This window comes from Mobula birostris, chromosome 8, assembly GCF_030028105.1.
Source record: "Mobula birostris isolate sMobBir1 chromosome 8, sMobBir1.hap1, whole genome shotgun sequence".
NCBI classification, from domain to species: Eukaryota; Metazoa; Chordata; class Chondrichthyes; order Myliobatiformes; family Myliobatidae; genus Mobula; species Mobula birostris.
In genome coordinates this window covers 10,084,670-10,106,445 of record NC_092377.1, presented here as the reverse complement: position 1 = coordinate 10,106,445, position 21,776 = coordinate 10,084,670, and the positions used below count along the sequence as shown (strand labels likewise).

The 21,776-nt window shown below is 45.0% G+C and overlaps 1 protein-coding gene across 4 annotated transcripts in view; it reads right to left on the bottom strand.

Moving 5' to 3' along the window:
• Window positions 1-21,776, bottom strand: part of adat2 (adenosine deaminase tRNA specific 2) — an 83,822-nt gene that overhangs the window by 26,941 nt on the left and 35,105 nt on the right. For all 4 annotated transcript variants that reach the window (XR_011886780.1, XM_072264777.1, XM_072264779.1 and 1 more), the window contains 2 exons: window positions 15,499-15,649; window positions 6,946-7,052 (listed from right to left, as the gene is read on the bottom strand). Coding sequence is in view for 3 of the 4 variants with exons in the window: in XM_072264777.1 (XP_072120878.1) it covers window positions 6,946-7,052; window positions 15,499-15,649 (258 nt within the window). In the remaining variant the exon portion in view is untranslated. The remainder of the gene's footprint in view (window positions 1-6,945; window positions 7,053-15,498; window positions 15,650-21,776) is intronic.

Sequence of the window (21,776 nt, the reverse complement as noted above, 5' to 3'; positions counted from 1 at the left end):
TTAACCCGAGCCTAATCACGGGACAATTTCCAAAGACCAATGAACCTTCAAAGTGATATGTCTTTGGCCTGTGGGAGGAAACACACGTGCACAAGAGAAGGAGCATACAGAGGAACGCCAGAATCAGCGCACCAAGCTGTGACAGCGTCAAGCTAACCACTCCCTACCATTGCGCCCCTTCATTGTTATTGTTTTACCTTGCGTGACCTTAGTAAACTGTGTAATGAGTTCATCTGTATGAACAGTAATGCAAGGCAGGTTTTTCACTGGATCTCCGTACATGAACTCACTTGCACAATTTACAGTGGGTTAACCTACTAACCTTCATGTCTTGGCAAGTGGGAGGAAGTTGGAGCATTCTAGGGTAACACTCTGGAGAAGGTCTGGACTCCATACGGATAGCGCCCGGGGTAAGGATTGAACCTGGGACCCAGGCACTGTGAGGCAGCGACTCTACCAGCTGCGGCACTGTGTGCATTCAGTATCATCAGGACCTTCCTATTCACAAGAAGCACGATCGCACCCATAGTATTTTGTGTCAGCTACAGAATACCAGCTTTTTCTGCTATTGCATCTCAGTCTTATGGCTCAGATCAAATGGAGCAACATGTTTCCTTTGATCACAGAAACCAGTGCTGTGTTAACACAGTGTTTATATTACTGTGCAAGTAATGAGGCAGGAACTGGCAACTTAAAGACTGGCACTCACATTCCAACTCGGCATCTGGAGAATTTAAATTAATTTGATAACCAAATCTGGAATGAAATGCTAGTTTCAATGATGGTGACAATGAGGTCACCTTATGTTCAGGTAGTCCTGCACCTAGTGTCACTTTATGTACGTGCAATCTGTTTACACTCAGTGGCCACTTTATTTGGTACATCTATACACCTGCTCGTAATGCAAATTTCTCATTGGCCAATCATGTGGCAGCAACTCAATGGATAAAAGCATGCAGACATGGTCAAGAGGTTCCATTGCTGTTCAGACCAGACATCAGGATGGGGAGGAAATGTGATCTAAATGACTTGACTATGGAATGATTGTTGGTGCCAAACAGGATGGTTTGATAATCTTAGAAACTGCTGAGCTCCTGGGATTTTCATGCAGAACAGTCTCTAGAGAATGGTGTGAAAAACAAAAATCATCCAGAGAGTGGCACCTTGTTAATGAGGGAGGCCAGAGGAGAATGGCCAGACTGGTTCAAGCTGGCTGGAAGGTGAATGCAACTCAAATAACCACGCACTACAACAGTGGTTTGCAGAAGAGCATCTCTAAGCTCACAACACACTGAACCTTGACGTGGATGGGCCACAGCAGCAGCTAACCATGAATGCGTACTCAGTGGCCACTTCACGCTCAGACCCCTCTCAACGCTGAGGATGCGTTCCTCGGAGGCGAACCGCTATGTAAATCAGTGCTATGCGAGGTCATTATAACATTACGTAAATGGACACGCGTGCCTGATTAGAAAACCAATTAAACCAGAGATATCGGAGATTTTATTTTATGTATAGACAGCAATTTGTGGAGTAACAAACACGTAAATAGGCCTAACCTGGACATCAGTGGAGCAGCAACACATCACAGAAGCAGCGGAGGGGAGCGGGTGGTGGTTACATCTCAGAGGAGGGACCAGGCTGTGGGTCCTCCTCTAACTTAAGGCTTCTTCTTCAAGTAGGCCTCGAGATTTGACAGCCTTTTCTTAAGTTTCCTCTCATGAAGCTGTTCTTGGCAGCAGAAAATCATGCCAAGAACACCTCTCTTTGCTTTGCTCCCCGTCAGGGTCATTATCGATGAACCGGTCCATGATTTGTGTGATCGTGGTGATGCCAGCGCTGAGGAATTTTGTGGTGAGTTCCTTGCTGATGTTTCCTCTTCTCCATCCATGTCCTTAGATTCACCCAGGATGCGCTGTTCTGCCAAATCTCGAAGCTCCTCGTTATTAAGGCTCTCACCATGAGAATGCAGTAAGCCTTCAAGATCGCCATCATTAACATCCTCTCATCCTGCTTCACTGGCCAGTTCAACGATGTTTTGGATGCCTGATTCCGCCTGAAATCCTAGGATGTCAAGCTATGCTTCTGGCTATAGCTTCTTCCACACTCCGTTCATGAAGTTTGAAGTTACTTCATCCCAGGCTGCTCTGATATTGTCTACAGCTTCCATGATGTTGTAGTTTTTACAAAATTGCCTTATGGATTGTTTGTCTTGACCTTTTGTTTCCTCTACAAGTTGCTTGACTGTGTGACGAAGGTAGTAGGCTTTAAAATTTGATATTACTCTTTGATCCATTGGTTGGAGTAATGAAGTGGCGTTGGGTGGAAGGTAAACTACTTCTACAGGAATGCAGGACCAAAGCATGTCAAGATTCTTAGGGTGGCCTGGGGCATTATCAAGCACCAACATGCTTTAAGTTGAAGGCCATGCTCTTCACAATACCGCTTCACTGCTGCACAAAAATGTGAAACAAACCAACTTTGGAAAACATCAATCGTCACCCAGGCTTTCTTGTTTGATTTCCAGATCACTGGTAGAACTTGACTTTAAAATGCCTTTCATTGTTCGTGGTGTTTCAGAGTGATACGCAATAATAGGCTTTAACTTAAAAGACACCTTCAGCATTGCCTCCTAGCAAGTGAGTTAACCGGTCCTTTGCAGCCTTGAACCCAGATGCATGTTTCTCTTCTCGGGAGATGAAGGTACAAGAGGGCATTCTCTTCCAAAATTGAAGACAAGCTTGGGAGGATAATCACCCTTTTCGATTATGCCCTTCAGATTTGCAGGAAAATCGCAGGCTGCCTTGCTGTCTGTGCCAGCCACTTCACCAGAGATACATATGCTATGGAAGTTACTACACTGTTTAAATCTACCGAACCAACTTCTGCTGGCTGTGAATGTTACTGATGTATCTTCTTCCTCTTCTTGAATATGACTGAAGATGCTTCTTGCCTTTTCCATTATTATCAGCTGGCTTAGGGGCATGTTTTGTGGCGTTTGGTCACCCATCCATATATTCAGTCTATACTCCACTTCTTCAAGCAAATGGCTCCTTGAATGAGTCACCTTTGTTGATGATAACTTTGAGGTCATTGTTGCAGAAGCTTTTATCTTGTCTGCATTGTTTTATAATTGTTTTGATTGTCGATGTAGCCAATTTCAAAGAGGCGCCAACATCAACCTGACGCTCTCCAGCTTCCAAACGTTGTACCAATTGCAATTTCACATCCATGCTAATGCTTTTCTTAGACACCTCAGATGTACTACCCTCACTGAAAGCTACAGGCCGTTTTCCAGACATTATCGGTGAAAAAAACGGAATAAATTGGCGAGGGGGCAAGGACTTCTACACACGCAGGGGAGGCAGAGTATGAACTAATACGTGATTGGCTATGAGTGGCTCAGAGCGTATGTAATCCACTCTCATTGGCTGATTGAATGTTTACTGTAATGGTGGCCGCTCTTGAGAAGTTTTAAGTGTTGTTTAGAATTAATTTTTGTTATTTTTTAAAAATTTCAATAAAGAAATAAATAACCGCATTGTACTGAATCAGCGCTCTGCGGAGTAGCATTATGCAGTGTCTGAGGTATATGATACAGGAGGTGCCTAGTAATGTGGCCAATTACTCTATGTACAGCTATACTCGAAAAGTTACATTCTGTTTTATAGGATTGCTTTTATATTTACTGTATATTTATATTGTGTTCTTTATGCTTATTGTGTTTTTAACGCTGCATTGGATCCAGAGTATCAATCATTTTGTTTTCCTTTGCACTCTTGTACTGGAGAATGACATAAACAATCTTGACTCATGAAGCTACTCTTTCCAGTAAAAACCCAGGAGTTATGGAGTCATAGGGCATGGATACAGACCTTTTAGACTTCAAAGACATTGATGACTTCCAGGCATCCTTTTAAACTAATAAACACAAGAGATCCTGCAGATGCAACACACTCCAGGATCTTTTGAACCTGAAGTTTGGGCTCCTGCCATCGGTTAGTCCAGGGGTCGATACCGAAGATCAGAGCCTTTCCTGTCAGATTCCTTCTTCGACAGTCCTTTATATTTTCCACCTATCCCCACCCAGCTTCTTACGTCATGCCCCCTCATCCACTCACCCACCTTCTCCTTCCTTTCCCACCTTGGCAAGGTGTCTTGCCCCAAAACATTAACTGCTTATTCCTCTCCTTAGATGCTGCCTGACCTGCTGAGTTACTCCGGTACTTTGCGTGTTTTATCACAACCAGTTAGATGGCGGGGTGGAGATACGTCTTTACTTCCTTCCCTCCGCTAGCCTGCAGGTCATCCTTGGGCAAGTTGGAGCACCTGCTTAGCCCCCCAACCAGCAGGTGGTGAATGGTTGTATGAGCAGCTGGTGCAGATCACAAGTCCTGGTTATGTGACCACTGACGCTAGTCAGACAATCTCTAAAGGGTATTGATCATGGCTGGGGTCACCCATCTTGTAAAGACATGGCCCAGAAGAAGGCAATGGCAAACCACTTCTGTAGAAAAATTTACCAAGAACAATCATGGTCATGGAAAGACCACGATCTCCCATGTCATACGACACGGCATAGAACAAACAAACAAATGTACAATCAGCGCTTGCAGGGCGCTCACAAATCAAGACGTCAAAGCCCAATAGCCAAAGTCTGGAAACTGGAGGCCTGTCCTGTGATTGAAAGCCAGACCTCTGATGAGAGGCCTATCATGTGATAGGAGGCCTGGCCTGTGAGTGGAGGACTGTTCGTGTGTGTGGGTGGATGGGAGGGAGGAAAGGGCATTGTTTTGCTTTTAATAAACACAAGGAAATCTGCAGATGCTGCAAGTCCAAAGCAACACACACAAAATGCTGGAGGAACTCAGCAGGTCAGGCAGCATCCATGGAAATGAAATAACAGTTGATGTTTCAGACGGAAACTCTTCTTCAGGAAAGAAAAGGAAGGGGGAAGATGCCAGAATAAAAAGATGGTGGGAGGGAAAGAAGATAGCGAGGTTGATAGGTGAAACCAGGCAAGTATGAAAGATAAAGTGATGGAGAAGGAGGAATCTGATAGGAGAGGAGAGTAACCACCCGCCACCCCACCAGGGATAGGGTTCCTCTTGTCCTCAACTATCACCCCACCAGCCTCTGCGCCCACCACATAACTCTCTGCAACTTCAGCCATCTCCAACAGGATCCCACCACAAATCACATCTTTCCCTCCTCCCACCTTCCGCTTTCTGCAGGGATTACTCCTTTCACCAAACGACTTCCCAGCTCTTTACTTCACCCCTCCCCCTCTCCCAGTTTCACTTATCACCTACTACCTTGTACTTCTTCCTCCCCTCCCCCTCCTTCTTACACTGACTTCTCATCTTTTTTTCTCCAGCCCTGATGAAGGGTCTCAGCCTAAATCATCAACTGTTTGCTCTTTTCCATAGATGCTGCCTGACCTGCTGAGTTCCTCCAGCATTTTGGTGGGGTCTATTGTCTGGGCAAAGCGGTCTCCTAATCTATGTTAGGTCTCACTGATATACAGGAGCCCACACCGGGAGCACCAGATACAGTGATTGACCCCAAAAGCTTCACGGGTGAAGCGTTGCCTCGCCTGTAAGGACATTCAGGGGCCCTGAACGGTAGTGATGGTAGAAGGTGTAGCACTTGTTCCGCTTGCAAGGATAAGTCCAAAGAGAGAGGTCATTGTGGAGGGACAAATGGACAAAGGAGTCGTGTAGGGAGCAATCCCGCAGAAAGCGGGGGGGGGGGGGGGAAGATGCACTTGATGGTGGGATCCTGTTGGAAGTGGCAGAATAATCCCACAACCAAGCACATCTTTTCCTCCCCCCCACTTTCTGTTTTCCGCTGGGATTGCTCCCTACACGACTCCCTTGTCCATTTGTCCTTCCCTACTGATCTCCCTCCTGGCACTTATCTTTGCAAGTGAAACAAATGCTACACCTGCTCCTACACCTCCTCCCTCACTGCCATTCAGGCTCCCAAACAGTCCTTCCAGGTGAGGCAACGGTTCACCTGTGAGTCTGTCGGGGTCATATACTGTGTCCGGTGCTCCTGGTGTGGCTTTCTGTACATTGATGAGACCTGACGTAGACCGGGAGATTGCTTCGCTGAGCACCTGCCCTCCATCCACCAGAAAAAGCAGGATCTCCCAGTGGTCACCCATTTTAATTCTACTTCCCATTCCTATTCTGATATGTCAGTCTATGGCCTCCTCTACTGTCATGATGAGGGCACGTTCAGATTGGAGGAGCAACACTTTCTGTCTGGATAGCCTCCAACCTGATGGCAGGAACATCAATTTCTCCATCTTCTGGTAATGCCAACCCCCTTTCCTTCACCATTCCCCATTCCCATTTCCCTCTCTCACCTACCTACCCCTCTGGTGCTTCTCCCCTTTCCCTTTCTTCCATGACCTTCTGTCCTCTGTCAGATTCCCACATCTTCAGGCGTTTGTCTCTTTCATCAATCGACTTCCCAGCCCTTTACTTCACCCCACCCCCTCTCCTAGCTTCACCTATCACCTACCACCTTGTACTTCTTCCTCCCCTCCCCCCACCTTCGTGCTCGGACCCCTCATCTTTTTTTCTCTAGTCCTGCTGAAGGGTCTCGGCCTTGGCCTCCACAGCCGCCTGTAGTAATGAATTCCACTGGCTTACAAAATTCCTCCCCATGGGAGGCCACGGTCAGTGGGTATATTTAAAGCAAAGGTTAATAGGTTCTTGATTAGTAAGGGTGTCGAAGGTCACAGGGAGAAGGCAGGAGAATGGGGTTGAGAAGTATAATAAATCAGTCATAATGGAATGGTGGAACAGACTCAGTGGGCTGAATAGCCCCACTCTGCTCCCACGTCTTATGATCCACGGTCCCGTGTGCCTCCAGGGCACTAGTTGGAACTTATTATGCAAAGACGTTGCATGCAGATCATTGTAATAGGTTTACCTGGAAGGGTGCTCCAGTGTGTTGTAAATTATCAGCGGGAACATTCAGCACTGAACCGCAGCCTCCAAAACGCTCATTCCGACAGCCGTACACCACTAGTGGAATGTCTGACATGAAGTTCAGGAAAACAAAGAGCCTTTCTTCCAAATAAAACCACCCACCCAGCTCCCTCCCAATCCTTACCAGCCCCTCTTCCCCATCCAACCTCCTGGACTTCTCTTGCATTTTTTTTTAATAATCTAATTGGTTCCTGGAAAGGGAAATGCCAAACGTTATGGCCGCTGGCCCGGAATGACACAAGGCAGAAAGACCTCAGCCAACCCGTCACATCTGCCTTCGTCAATTCTTTCCGAAGCACAAGAGATTCTGCAGATGCTGGAAATCCAGAGCAACACACACACAATGCTGCTGGAACTCAGCAGGTCAGGCAGCATCTATGGAAAGAAACATAGAGTCGAGGTTTTGATTCATGACTCTTCATCAGGACTCAAGATGTAGGAGCAGAATAATCTTACAAACTTCGACTGATGAACTGTTGAAAGTTTCCTGACTTTTTGTATCATATTCTGGTTTGGGAATTTAAATGTGCAGGAATGTAGGAAGCTGCAGAGAGCAGTGGATTCTGCCCAATACGTCACAGGCACATCCCTCCCCACCATCAGGAGTATCAGCTTGAGGCACCGCCTGAAGAGGAAACATGTATCATCAACGATCTTCACTATCTGGGCTATGCCATCTCCTCACAGCTACAGGCACAGAAGCTTGAAGTCCCACATCACCAGGTTCAAGAACAGTTACTTCCCTTCATAAGCACTAAGGATGCTGCAGATGCTGGAAATCCACAGAAACACACACAAAATGCTGCAGGAATTCAGCAGGTCAGGCAGCATCTATGGCAAGGAATAAAGACCCGACGTTTCCGCCTGAGACCCTTCCCCATATATTGGCTCTTTATTCCTCTCCATAGATGCTGCCTGACCTGCTGAGTTCCTCCGGCATTTTGGATGTGTTACTCAATTCTTTCAGGTAGTTTTCTGATTCACACTCCCTGCCTCTTCCCATGGCCCTGTATTCTTTCTTCCTTGAAGTATTTCCCAAAATCCCATATGAAGGTTCAAGAAACTGTTTCTATTACTTAGTGCGTTCCAGACCCTCCCACCTCACAAGGGAAAATAAAATGCTTCCTTGCGTTCTTACCAAGTTTTGTTACTTAGTCTTTGTTTGAGGCCCTCCATTGGTCAGGGTCAACCATGGAGATGGTGTCCCAGCTGTCTACATGATTCGCAAGTCAGGACAGTACCACATGGAGAGCAATTGTTACCCGTGTAGCAGGCTCCCCTCTCCACACAGCTGATGAATCTAAAGCAACAACGGAAACTGGTCCAGTTTGGCATGGGTGGCATCACAGGAGTTGCCAGTCAGCATTGAATCTAACACTGGGCTGCCTGAGGGATTCCAACTCTGGATCTTTCCTTGGGGTTCACCCCCAAAGCCTTTACCATGAGCGGGTATAGCTGCAAGGCAGTGGAGGCTTGGTATCAAAGTCTTCCTTCAGCTGGCTGAGCTGCCTGCCATAGCTGATGAGACCATCTGCTTGCAGCAACTGGTTTTAGGCTACCAGTGACCAGCCTTTGCCCCTTCTCCTGTCAGTAGAAATGGTTCCGCCAGGCTCAGTAGCTAAGCCACACGTGAAGGCTACGATCTGGACTTGGTTATCAGAGGCTGTTTGAGATGAATGCCATTAGAAACATTTAATAGGTAGTGGGAACTTATCCCCACTACCACTCCAGGCTATGACAACCTTCGTAGCGTTACAAAAATGGGTATCGTTATTCACTCCAACAGTGAACTGAAGCGAAAGAATGAATTTCAACAACAAATGCAATTCAGTTTTAATAAATCTGATTCTGACTCCTCACCAAGACTAATAGTACTTATTTAGAGATTCAGAGTGGTACAGGCCTCTCCAGCCCAGTGAGCCACACCGCCCAGCACCTCACTGATTTAACCCTAGCCTAATCACGGACAATTTACAATGACCAATTAATCTACTAACCAGTACATCTTTGGAATGAGAGAGGAAACCGGAATACTTGAAGGAAATCCACGTCGTTCACAAGGAGAACATACAAACTCCACTGGAACTCTACTCAGATCTCCAACGTCCCATGGTGTAATAGCGTCACACTGTAAGGAGGTGGGCGTACAGTGATAGGTGATCCAGGACAGGAGAGGTGACTGGCACATAGAGAGGAGAGCAGAAATAGTGAAAGAGTGCTCCTAGTGCAGCCTCTTTGATATTGGTGTGACCTGATGTAGATTGCGGGACTACTTTGTCAAGCAATCCGTCTGCCACAACAGGTGGGACTTCTCATTGGCCACCCATTTTAATTCTACTTCCGATTCTCTCTCTGACATGTGAGTCCATGGCTTCCCCTACTGCTACGTTGAGGCCACTCTCAGGTAGGAGGGGCACCACCTCATTCCAGTCTCCAACGTGATGTTATCAACACTGATTTCTCTAGCTTCCAGTAGTTTTCCCCCCGTCCCCTTTTCTCTTTTTATTTTCCCTACTCTGGCTCCCCTCCTACCTCTTCTCTTTTCCTCAACTGCCCAGCACCTTCCTCTCGTGCTTCTCCTCCTCCTTCCCCTTCGGTCTACTCTCCTCTCCTATCATATTCCTACTTCTTCAGCCCTTTACCCTTTCCATCTATCACCTCCCAGCTTCTTACTTTATCTTCTCCTTCCCCACCCAACCATCTACCTTCCCCCTCACCCGATTTCACCTAGAACCTCATCACCTTCTCATTACCTATCACCTTCTAGCTGTACTGTTTCCACTCACCCCACCTTCTTACTCTGGCATCTTCCCCCCTCCTTTCCAGTCCTGAAGGGTCTCAGCCCAAAACATCAGCTATTTATTCCTCTGACTTGCTGAGTTCCGCCAGCATTTTGTGTGTGTTACCCCCTATCTGTGTTGGGTCTCACAGATGTCATGTACTTCACCTGTCTAATATCCTCCAGGGAAAGAAAACCTATCACCTCTCAGCTTCTTATTTCATCCTTCCTTCCACACCCACCCACCTTCCCTCTCACCTGCCAGCACATACTCCTCTTCCTGCCCCTACCTTCTTAGCCTGGCTTCGGCTCCCTTTCATTGAATCACGATGACGGGTCTTGGCCCAAAACGTCGACTGCCTACTCCTCTTCGTAGATGCTGCCTGACTTGCTGAGTTCCTCCAGCAGTCTGCGTGTGCTGCACTAAAATACTAAGTTGGCTGCGAAACGGCTTGAGAAATCTTAAATACGAGAGATTCTGCAGATGCTGGAAGTCCAGAGCAATGCACAAAATTCTGGAGGCACTCAACAGATCAGGCGGCATTTATGGTAAGGAATAAAAAGTCAATGTTTCAGGCCAAGACCCTTCATCAGGATTGACCAGTGTTGAAGGTTTAGAAGCAGGGGTCCACGGAACCCTTGCTTATTGGTCGGTGGCATTAAAGAAAAGATTGGGAATCCCTGGTTTAGACTGGGATGTGGGCCAAATGGAGGCCAATGGGACTAGTTCAGGGAGACCCCTTGGCTCAGTTAGACTCAGTATCTTGTACAACTCTATAACTCTGTAAAAGTTCTCAATAATTCTGTAGAAATGCAAGTTATTTATGGAAATGCTCTACTACTGAATTCCACCTAAAGTAGGACGAGAGAAAAGGTAAAACAGAGAGCAGTGGTAAGGTAACATTTTGGATTTGAATGTTGTGTGGGAGGAATTGGTAATTAGAGGCAGGGAGTTGTGAAGCATTCCGCTCCTGAGAAAGAATGAACAATGGAAGATTTGGTGCAAAACATCGTATCCTCAAGGAGAAAAGCCAAGCCCCTGGATGTCCTGCAAGACCTCCTTACATTTGCCTCCGAGCCACCCCCACACTGTAGCTGTGGTCTCATTCATTCCACTATACGACAGGAGCTACAGAGCAACAGGGATAATTGCTGCTCAGTACGATTGTGGGTGAGGAGGTTTGCGTCCCACTTAATCACTCTCCCAAGTGGCTGCTCTGTCGTGTGGTTCACATGAGTGCCAACAGAATGCTGCAATTTACCTCTATAAATAGATCCACTCTGTTCCAAATAGCAGCAGAAAGTGACACCGCGTCAGAATATTTAACAACTCCATAATGAAATCTCAAGAGCAGGAAGGTGTTCTGGGCAAAAAGTATAGATATATTTAATTTTTTAATTAAAATCTTCTAATCTTAATAATTTCTGCCATTCTCTCTTTCTTTTCGCTGCAGATCTTTAACCGCTCATTGTAGCCTCTGAAAGTCATTAAAGTTCCCTGGATCTGGTAAAAAAAAAAAATATATATATATATAGAAATAAAATTAAATGAAACCAGCACTTGGAGCCAGCAATGAGGGAACAGGATCAGACAGAGTTGTTTATTAGGCTATGAAATAATATGGGGGTAACAGACTTGCATGAATTGATAACTCTTAACTGGAAATAATTAAACAGTGGGATGAAGTAAGAAAAATCCAGACTTCTAGAACAGCTCATTACCTTGTCAGTAATAATTGGAATTTATGAGGCACATTTATCATAAATTATACCATCAAACACTTCTCCTGGACTTATTAGTGAATATCTTATGGTATTGGTCACCCTTGACAAATGGAAACAACACTTTTTTTTAAACACTACCTGGCAAAAACACCTCGAGGATTTTCACTGGAGCTTAAGTCAGACATAGTCCGACCTACGGACTCACTTTCAAAGACTCTACAACACAGGTTTTTAGAATTATTGAAATGATGTATATATGCATTTATTTATTATTTTTGTTTTTATTTTCTATTTGCTTAGTTTGTCTTCTTTAGCACATTGTTTACTTGTATTTGTTAGCGAGCGGTTTCTCATTGATTCTATTGTATTTTGTTGTCCTACTGTGAATGCCCGGAAGAAAAGAGGTGACGTACATGTACCTCAATAATAAATTTACTTTGAATTTTGACAGCTTAACATGCCTCATATGTGCCACTGGGCAGGTTAAAAAAAAGCTTAGAATTGGAATCAGAATTGGTTTATTATTGTCACATGTATCGAGATCCTGTGAAAAAAACTGTTCATACAGATCATACACAATGCACTGAGATAGAACAATGTAAAACAATAACAGAATGGAGTCTAAAAAGTGTAACATCTACAGAGAAAGTACAGTGCAGGTAAACAATAAGGTGGAAAATGATACTGAGGTAGATTGTGAGGTCAGAAAGGTTGGTTTATAAAGTATCCTAGCTAAAGAAACAGCGCAGAGCACTAAAAATGCTGGAGGAACTCGGCAGCATTCGCGGATGGGAATAAGCAGTCAGCAGTTCAGGCTGAGACCCTTCATCAGGACTGGAAATGAAGGGGGAAGAAGTCAGAGCTTGAAGGTGGGGGAAGGGGAGGAAGAAATATAAGATAGTAGGTGATAGGTGAAGGAGACAAAGGGCTGGAGAAGGGGGAATCTGATAGGAGAGGACAGAAGACCATGGAAGAAAGGAGAGAGGAGCACCAAGGGGAGGTGATGGGCGGGTAAGGAGAAGAGGTGTCCATGGTAACCAGGAACGGGGAATGGTGAAGAAAAGGAGGTGGGGGGGGGTCTAATTACCGGAAGTTCGAGAAATCGATGTTCATGCCATCAGGTTGGAGGCTACCCAAATGGAAAATAAGGTGGTCTTTCTCCAACCTGAGTGTAGCCTCATCATGGCAGTAGAGGAGGCCGTGGACTGACATGTCGGAATGGGAATGGGAAGGAGAACTGAAATGGGTGGTTACCGGGTGATCCCAATTTTTCCAGCAAATGGAGCGTAGGCGTTTGGCGAAGCGGTCTCTCAATCTTCATTGGGTCTGACCAAGGGGCCATAGTGGCTAACATGAAGGGGCATAATTTTAAGGTGCTTGGAAATAGGTACAAGGGGGATGTCAGAGTGTCAGAGGTAAGTTTTTCACACAGAGAGTGGAGGGTGTGTGGAAGCCATTGCCAGCAATGGTGGTAGAGGCAGATACAATAGGGTCTTTTAAGACAGCGGTCCCCAACCTTTTGCGCACCGCGGACCGGTTTAATATTGACGATATTCTTGCGGAGCGGCCAACGGCCGGGGTGGTGGATGGGGGGGTGTTCAAGTTCAACAGTGCGTGACAGGGAATGAGGAAAGGTGCAGCTGACTCATATCATTTCATATCGCCAAATAGTAACGTTTCCGCGCGGCCTGGTGGTTGGGGACCACTGTTTTAAGAGACTCTTAGATAGGTATATGGAGTTTAGAAAAATAGAGAGCTATGCAGTCGGGAAATTCTTGGCAGTTTCTAGAGTGGGTTACATGGTCGGCACAACATTGCGGGCTGAAGGGCCTGTAACATAACCAGGAGCACCAGATACAGTGGATGACCCCAACAGAATCACATGTGAAATGTCACCTCACTTGGAAGGACTGTTTGGGGCCCTGAATGAGGGAGGAGGTGCAAGGGTCAGCACAGCACTTGTTCTGCTTGCAAGGATATGTGTTGGGAAGGAGATCAGTGGAGAGGGATGAGCAGACAAAGGAATCGTGTAGGGAGTGATCCCTGCAGAAAGCAGAAAGTGGTGGGGGGGGGGGAAGGAAAGAAGTTCTTGGTGGTGGGATCCCGTTGGAGATGGTGGAAGTTGCGGAGAATTATGTGCTGGATACGGAGACTGGTGGGGTGGTAAGTGAGGACAAGAGGAATGCTATCCCTGGTGAGGTGGTGGGAGGATGAAGTGAGGGCAGATGTGCATGAAATGGAAGAGATGCAGGTGAGGGCACCATTTGATGATGGAGGAAGGGAAGACCCTTTCTTTGAAGAAGGAGGACATTTCATTTGTTATAAAAGACTTATCCTGAGAACAGGCGGGGTGGAAGAACTGAGAAAAGGGAATAACATTTTCACAAGTGACAGAGTGAGAGGAAGTATAGTCAAGATAGCTGTGAGAGGCAGTGGGTTTATAAAAGATATCAGTAGATAGACTGTCTCCAGAAATGGAGACAGAGAGATTGAGAAGGGGAAGAGAAGTGTCAGAAATGGACCAAGTGAAAATGAGGGCAGGGTGAGAGTTAGAGAAAAAGTTGATGAAATTTATGTAGATTAGGAAACCACTTCCTCAGGCACCTTTGCTCTGTCTGCTACAAGATGCGGGATTTCAAGGCGGCCACCCATTTCAATTCTTCTTCCCATTCCCATTCTGACATGTCAGTCTATGGCCTCCTACACTACCATGATAAGGACACACTCAGGTTGGAGGAGCAACTCCTTATATTCCATCTGAGTAGTCTCCAACCTGATGGCATGAACATCGATTTCTCAAACTTCTGGTCACCTCCTATTAGATTTCCCCTTCTCCAGCCCTTTATCTCTGCTATAACTCAACTTCCCAGCTCTTTACTTATCCCATCTCCCTCTCCGGGTTTCACCTATCACTGTCCACCTTGTACTTCTTCCTCTCCTCCCCCACCTTCTTATTCCGTCTTCTTTCCCCTTCCTTTGCAGCCCTGATGTGGGGTCTCGGCCCAAAACGTCGACTGTCTATAGTCATCCATAGATGCCGCCTGACCTACTGAGCTCCTCCAGCACATCGTGAGTATTGTTCTAGATTTCCAGCATTTTGTAGTACCTCTTGTGTGCAAACAAGACGTGTGAGGCTTAGAGGCTTATGGAGAAAATTTAAGGGATCAGGTCCTAGAAGCTAATAGCAGTCACCAAAAATGAAGCTGGGGGATATCAGAGTATACAGGAACTCTGAGGACCTAACCTGGAACCAACATATCGATGCAGCTACAAAGAAGGCATTTCATTAGGAGTTTGAGGAGATTTGGTATGTCACCAAAGACACTCACAAATTTCTACAGATGTACCGTGGAGAGCATTCTAACTGGCTGCATCACCATCTGGTATGGAGGGGGTGGGGGGTGTGGTGGGGCTACCGAACAGGATCGAAATAAGCTACGGAGAGTTGTTAACTTAATCAACTCCATCATGAACACTCATCTCCCCAACATCCAGGACATCTTTAAGGTGAGATGCCTCAAAAAGGTGGCGTCCATCATTCAGACCCCCATCACCCAGGTCATGCCTTTTTCTAATTCCTACCAGGTCCATCAGGAAGGTGAAACAGAAACCTGAAGGCAGGTCAGGCAACATCTATGGAGGAACATAATCAGCCAACCGTTCAAGTGATTAAAATGTTGAGTGTCCATTTCCCTCCATAGACGCTGCCTGACCTGCTGAGCTCCTCCAGCACCTTGTGTCTGTTGCTCAAGATTTCTAACATCTATAGAACCTCTTGCCTTAATTTTCCCAATCTGTGATTTTCTCTGGATTCCAAACTGCCCATAATGTCAACAGACTATTGGTTTCCAATTTTGAGAACTTTTGTCCTTTTCTATGGAGGAAGAGCAAGGGAATGCTGCTTAACATACAAATGTTCATTTCAGAGAATGTTCAGCTGGTTCCCCAAGTTGTCCCTTGTGTGAAAGTTCAAAACCGTTAAAAGGATACTTAGCAGTCGCAAGGCGGCAGCACACATGATACAAGGCTCCACAGTGACGTACAACACCGTCTCTTTAAACACTTCCTGCCACCTCATGCCTTTCTGGCGACACCACTCCAAGACGTGGCCAATGGCGACCATCTCCGCGTGGCGAGTAGCCTGTGTGAACAGAGATAAATCATGGATTGAGTACAATATAGGACTAAGGATTTACAGAAAGATCACTTTTATTGCTATGAACCTTCTCTCAAACCTGTCAAATTGCTTCTTTTAAGCATAAGAACTTGAAGCGTGATGTTGCCAACGGTACAATGAAATGGTCAGAAATTTCAAGTTTCTGGACATCAACATCTCTGAAGATCTATCCCGGGCCCAACATATTGATGCAATTACAAAAGGCGGCACGACACAGCTATATTTCATTAGAAGATTGAGAAGACTTAGTATGTCACCAGATACTAGCAATGTTCTACAGCTGTATCGCAGAGAGCATTCTAACTGGCTGCATCACCATCTGAAATGGAGTGGCCACTGCACAGGGTTGGAAAAGGCTGTAGAAAGTTGCAAGCTCAGCCAGCTCCATCATGGGTACTCGCCTCCCCTACATCAAGGACATCTTCAAAAGGCTTCAAAAAGTTGGCATCCATCATTAATGACTCTCATCACCCAGGACAATCCTCCTTCTCATTGCTACCATCAAGGAGGAGGTGCAGAAGCCTGAAGACACACACTCAATGATTTAGGTACAGCTTTTCTCCCCTCTGTCAACAGATTTATGAATGGACAATAACACTATTTACAGTACCTTCCTACCCTTTTTTCTTTTGCTCTCTTTTTGCACTACAAATTTAATTTCATATACATATTTCTTACTGTAATTCAGATTTTACTCTTATATATTCTATGTACTGCTGCTGCAAAACAAGATTTCACAACAAATGCCAGCAATATTAAACCTGATTCTGATTCAGAAGTGCTCAACCATCTCCTTATTAATCAAAGTTCAAAGTAACTTTATTATCAAAGTATGTATATGTCAGCGTATACTACCCTGAGATTCATTTACTTAAAGGTATTCACAAAGAAATGAAACAGAATCAGTTAAAAACTATACATAAACAAAGACTGACCAACAACTGATGAGCAAAAGGCAACTAACTTCAAATAAAAGAAACAAATAATAATAAATAAATAGTAAATGAATCATTCTGAGAATATGTGTTGTAGAGTCCTTGAAAGTGAGTCCATAGGTTTCGGAACCAGTTCAGAGTTGAGATTATCCACACCGGTTTAGCAGCCTGATTAGTTGAAAGCTAATAACTGTTCCTAAATCTGGTGGTGTAGGATTGAAGGCTCTCGTACCTCCTTCCCGATGTCAGCAGCGAGAAAAGAACATGTGCTGGATGGTGGGGGTCCTTGATGATTGATGCTGCCTTCTTGGGCATTGCTCCTTGTAGGTGTGCTCAATGGTGGGGAGGGATTTTCCTATGACAGACTGTGCTGTATCCACCACTTGCTGTAGATAGGTTTTTCCACTTGGAATGGCTTTGAATTGTCTACAGATTTTTCCTTGCTTCCTTCCCCTTCTCTCACCAAGGCAGCGGCTCAATGTTAGGGAGGTAGGCAATAGGTCAACGTCTCAACTCTCTGTTGTTTGTCAGTGAGTTGATAATCCACAGAAGGAGGCAAGTATCATCAACTCAACATGAAAGACGGCCTTTGATCTGCCCGAAACTAGTTGGTCTGCCTCCACCGAGATGTCCATGGAGGAATGCCGTTGACAGACACATTCCAGGCCACAGGTGTTCATGCTAAGGGATACACTGAAACTCAATGGAGCAACTTCAAGGGCTTGGTGAAAAAGGACAACATTATAGGGTTCTTTTGCTACTGTAGAGGAAGGTGGGGAGGGTGAGGAAGCCCCTTGATGATTGTAGAAGTGTACCACCTCTGGCAGTCGCATGAGAGGTAGCAGTCCGATCGATTTTAAGCAATGTAATAGAACACAACACCTTGTTGGTCTCACAACACATCGAGATGTCCATGCAGGAATGCTACCAATTGGAGTAGATGCTGAGGGACGCACTGAAGCTTGGTACAGCCACCACAAGGTCTCGGTAGAGAAGGACCACAGTCTTGGGTTCATCTCCTGGACAGGGAGGGTCTGGGTTGGGGAGGAAATGCCTCCATTATTGTAGCTAGCGTGCTACCCCAGGGGGCCACGAGTCGCAGCAGCACCACTAATGAGTCGGAATATAATAGAAATGGTACAGAAAGCATTGACTATGAATGTAAGAATGAAAAGTTTACACAGTTTACTCTAGTAATTAATCTTTATTAGGAATAAAGCTTATTTTGGTTAAAAAAAGAGAAAGAGGCAAGGACTGGGTCTCATAATAAGAGTGCTGACAATGTATGGACAGGCTTGGAGTCAGTGTAATTGTGAGCAGTTTTGGGCCCCTTATCTAAGAAAGAATTTGCTGACATTTGAGAGGGTCCAGAGGACGTTCACAAGAAAGATCGGGGGAATGAAAGGGTCACTATATGAGGAACATTTGATGGCTCTGGGCTTCTACTCTCTGGACTTTAGAGGAGTGAGAGGGCATCATGAAACCTACAGAATATAGAAAGGCCTAGACAGTGGACAAGAGGATGTTTCCTATAGTGGGAGAGTCAAGGACTAAAGGGCACAGACTCTGAATAGAAGGCTTTAAAGGGTTTCAAAGGTACAGTTAATGGCAGAGAAATGTATACAATATGCATCTTGAAATGCTTTTTCTTCACAACCATCCACAAAAACAGAGGAGTGTCCCAAAGAATGAACAACAGTTAAATGATAGAACCCCAAAGTACCCCCAGCTCCCCACCCTGCCAGCATGCAAGTAGCAACAAGCAACAACCCCCCTCACCCCACCAGCAAAATAAAAGCATCAGCACTCACCACTGAGCACTCAAGAGTGAGCAAACTAACAGTAACGACACAGACTGGCAGTTACCCCAAAGACTACATTGTTCACCTGGAATCCCCCATCACAGAGGTAGGAGGAATTTCCTTAGCCAGAGGGGAGTGAATCTGTGGAATTCATTGTCACAGACAACTGTGAAGGCCAAGTCATTGAGTATATTTAAAGTAGAGTTCGATAGGTTATTGATCAGTCAAGGTGTCAAAGGTTATGGGGAGAAGACAGGAGAATAGGTTTGAGAGGGAAAATAAATCAGCCATGATGAAGTGGCAAAGCACACTCGACGGGCCAAATGGCCTGACTCTACTCCCATGCCTTATGGTTTAAGGTGGATGCGGAGCAGTCTCGAGGCCATTAAGGAGTGAGTAAAGATGGCTGAGGAACTTGGGAGATGGGGACCAATGTAGAACTAGACATTAGCATCATCAGCATAAAGCATTTGAAACCAAAGTGGATAAATTTGTGGCAGTCCCTGCCTGCGTGAAGCAAAATCTCGAACATACAGACATGGGTAAAGTGACACAGAACATTTAAGCCACAAAAGTGTCAGTCATTGATCAGTTCTGACCAGAATATATAACCACTTATTCTTGTATTCAAAGGCAGGGCAATCACTGAGGAGCGGTCAACAACCTAGGTAGATTAGTTATTAAATTAGAATTGGAATTGGTTTATTACCGAGATACAGTGTAAAGCTTGTCTTGCATACTGTTCATACAGATCAAATCATTACACAGTGCATTGAGGTAGAACAAAAGGAATGCAGAATAGAGTGTTGGAGAAAGTACAGTACAGGTAACCAATGGGTGCAAGATCATAACAAGGTGGATTTTGAGTTCAAGAGTCCATCTTATTGTATTCAGAAACCATTTAATAGTCTTATAACAGCAGGGAGAAGCAGTCTTTGAGCTTGATGGTATGTGCTTTCAGACTTTTGTATCTTCTGCCCAATGGGAGAAGGGAGAAGAGCAAATGCCCGGGATGGTTGGGGTCTTTGATTAATCTGCTCTAGGGTTTACTGAGGCAGTGATGTATAGACAAACACCATAGAAGGTAGGCTGGTTTTCGTGATGTGCTGAGATAAGTTTACAGCCTCCTGCAGTTTCTTACAGTCCCGTTTAGGACAGTTGCCACACCGAGGCATTATGCACCAGATCGGAGGCTTTCTATGGTGCTTTGATAAAAAATTTGAGAGGGTTGATGGGGACATGTCAAATTTCTTTAGCCTCCTGAGGAAGTAGAGGCGTAGAGGCATTGGTTTTGATTTATTATTGTCACATGTACCAAGGTGCAGTGAAAAAATTGTCTGGCATACTGTTTATACATAGCAGATCATTAAGACAGTGCACCGTGCCAGTATGAGGTAAAACAATAACAATGCAGAATGAAGTTCAACAGCCACAGAGAAAGTGTAGCGAAGGTAAACAATAAGGTGCAAGATCATAACGAGGTAGACTGTGAGGTGAAGGGTCCATCTTATTGTACAAGAGGTCCGTTCAAGAGTCTGATAACAGCAGGTTAGCAGCTGTCCTTCAGCTTGGTGGTACGCCCTCTCTGCCTTATGTATCTTCCGCAATGTAGGAGAGGGGAGAAGAGAGAATGTCCAAGATGGGTGGGTCTTTGATTATGACAACAAGTACAGACATGAGTTCATAGAGGCAAGGGTGGTTTCTGTGATGTACTGAGCTGTATTCACAACTCTCAGCAGTTTCTTGTGGTCACAAGCAGAGCAGTTGCCATACAAAGACATAATGGCGCATCAATAAAATTTGAAAAGGTCAATGGGGACGTGCCAAATTTTTTTTATCCTCCTGAGGAAGTAGGTGTTGGTAAGCTTTCTTCGCTATGACATCAGCTTGGTTGGGTCAGGACAGGCATTTGGTGATGTTCACATCTTGGAACTTGATGCTTTCAACTTTCTTAGTCTCAGCACTGTTGATGCAGACAGGGGCACATGCAATGACCCACCTTCCTGAAGTCATTGACCAGCTCTGGTGACAAGAGCAAGTTGGAGACATTCTGCAACAAGTTATTCAATGCATAAGTTGGATCCGCTTACTTAATGTGCATTTCAAAAAAACACATCTTGCTGCCTCTGTAAAGCAGCCAATATAATCAAAGACCCTACTCACCTCGGACGTTCCGTCTTAAACCATAAGACATTGGAGCAGCATTTAGCCATTTGGCCCATCGTCTGCTCTGCCATTCAATCACAGCTAATTTATTATCCTTTCAGCCCTATCCTCCTGCCTTCTTCCCATAAACCCAGATGCCCTGACTAACCAAGAACTTATCAACCTCCATTTTAAGTATACCTAATGACTTAGCCTCCACAGCCACCTCTGGCAATGAATTCCACAGATTCACCACCCTCTGGCTTAACAAGTTCCTCCTCATCTCAGTTCTAAATGGCCATCTCTCTATTCTGAGGCCATGCCCTCTGGTCCTAGACTCACTCACCATAGGAAATATTCTCCCCACATCAACATTCTTCTCCCAACCTACCTTCCAACAGTTTTTTATTACTCCTCCTCTCAGTATACATCATCTCTTAAGTCTCTGATGCACCTTAATCTTTCCTTTATTTAATAATCTACAGATTTCTGAAACCCAACCTTGGCATCAGATGACTTCCGTTCCTTTGTGCTATTACAAATTTTCTGTTAACCTTCACAAGCACTGGTAGTTACATTATCAGCCGGGCCTTGTCAATGCAGCTTTTCAACAGCAACTTGTATTTGTAAGCACCTTTAATAGGGTAAAAGGTGTCAAAATCCAGCCACATTAGGAGATAAAATAACAACTTTCAATCACTCCACCTCCAACCCTCTGGGAATAGAAAAAAATCCACAGGAATTAGAGCAAGTGAACAAAAGCTTACTCAAAGAGGTTAATGTAATGAAAAGAGGTGGCTAGATTTTGACATTTTGACTTGGGTTGTTGACATTTGAAAGCACATGCTTCCGATGGCAATTCAATTCAGGGAAGATTAAGAGCTCACACTTGGAGGAGTGGAGGTATTTATTTGTGATTGAGCTGGGAAAGATTGTAGAGATAGACAGGTGTAAGGTCACAGAAGGTAGTAAAACAAGAATGAGATATTTTAAAACCAAGGTTTTGCCTGACAGGGGACCACAATTGGTTAGTGAACATGGGCCGATGGATGAACAGACTTTAGTTGAGACCATAAGACACGGGGGCACATTTATGCCATTCAGCTCATTGAGTGTGCTGCCACCATTTGACCATGGCTGATTTATTATCTCTCAACTCCATTCTTGTGCCTTCTCCCTGTAACCTACGATGCTATTACTAATCAAGAA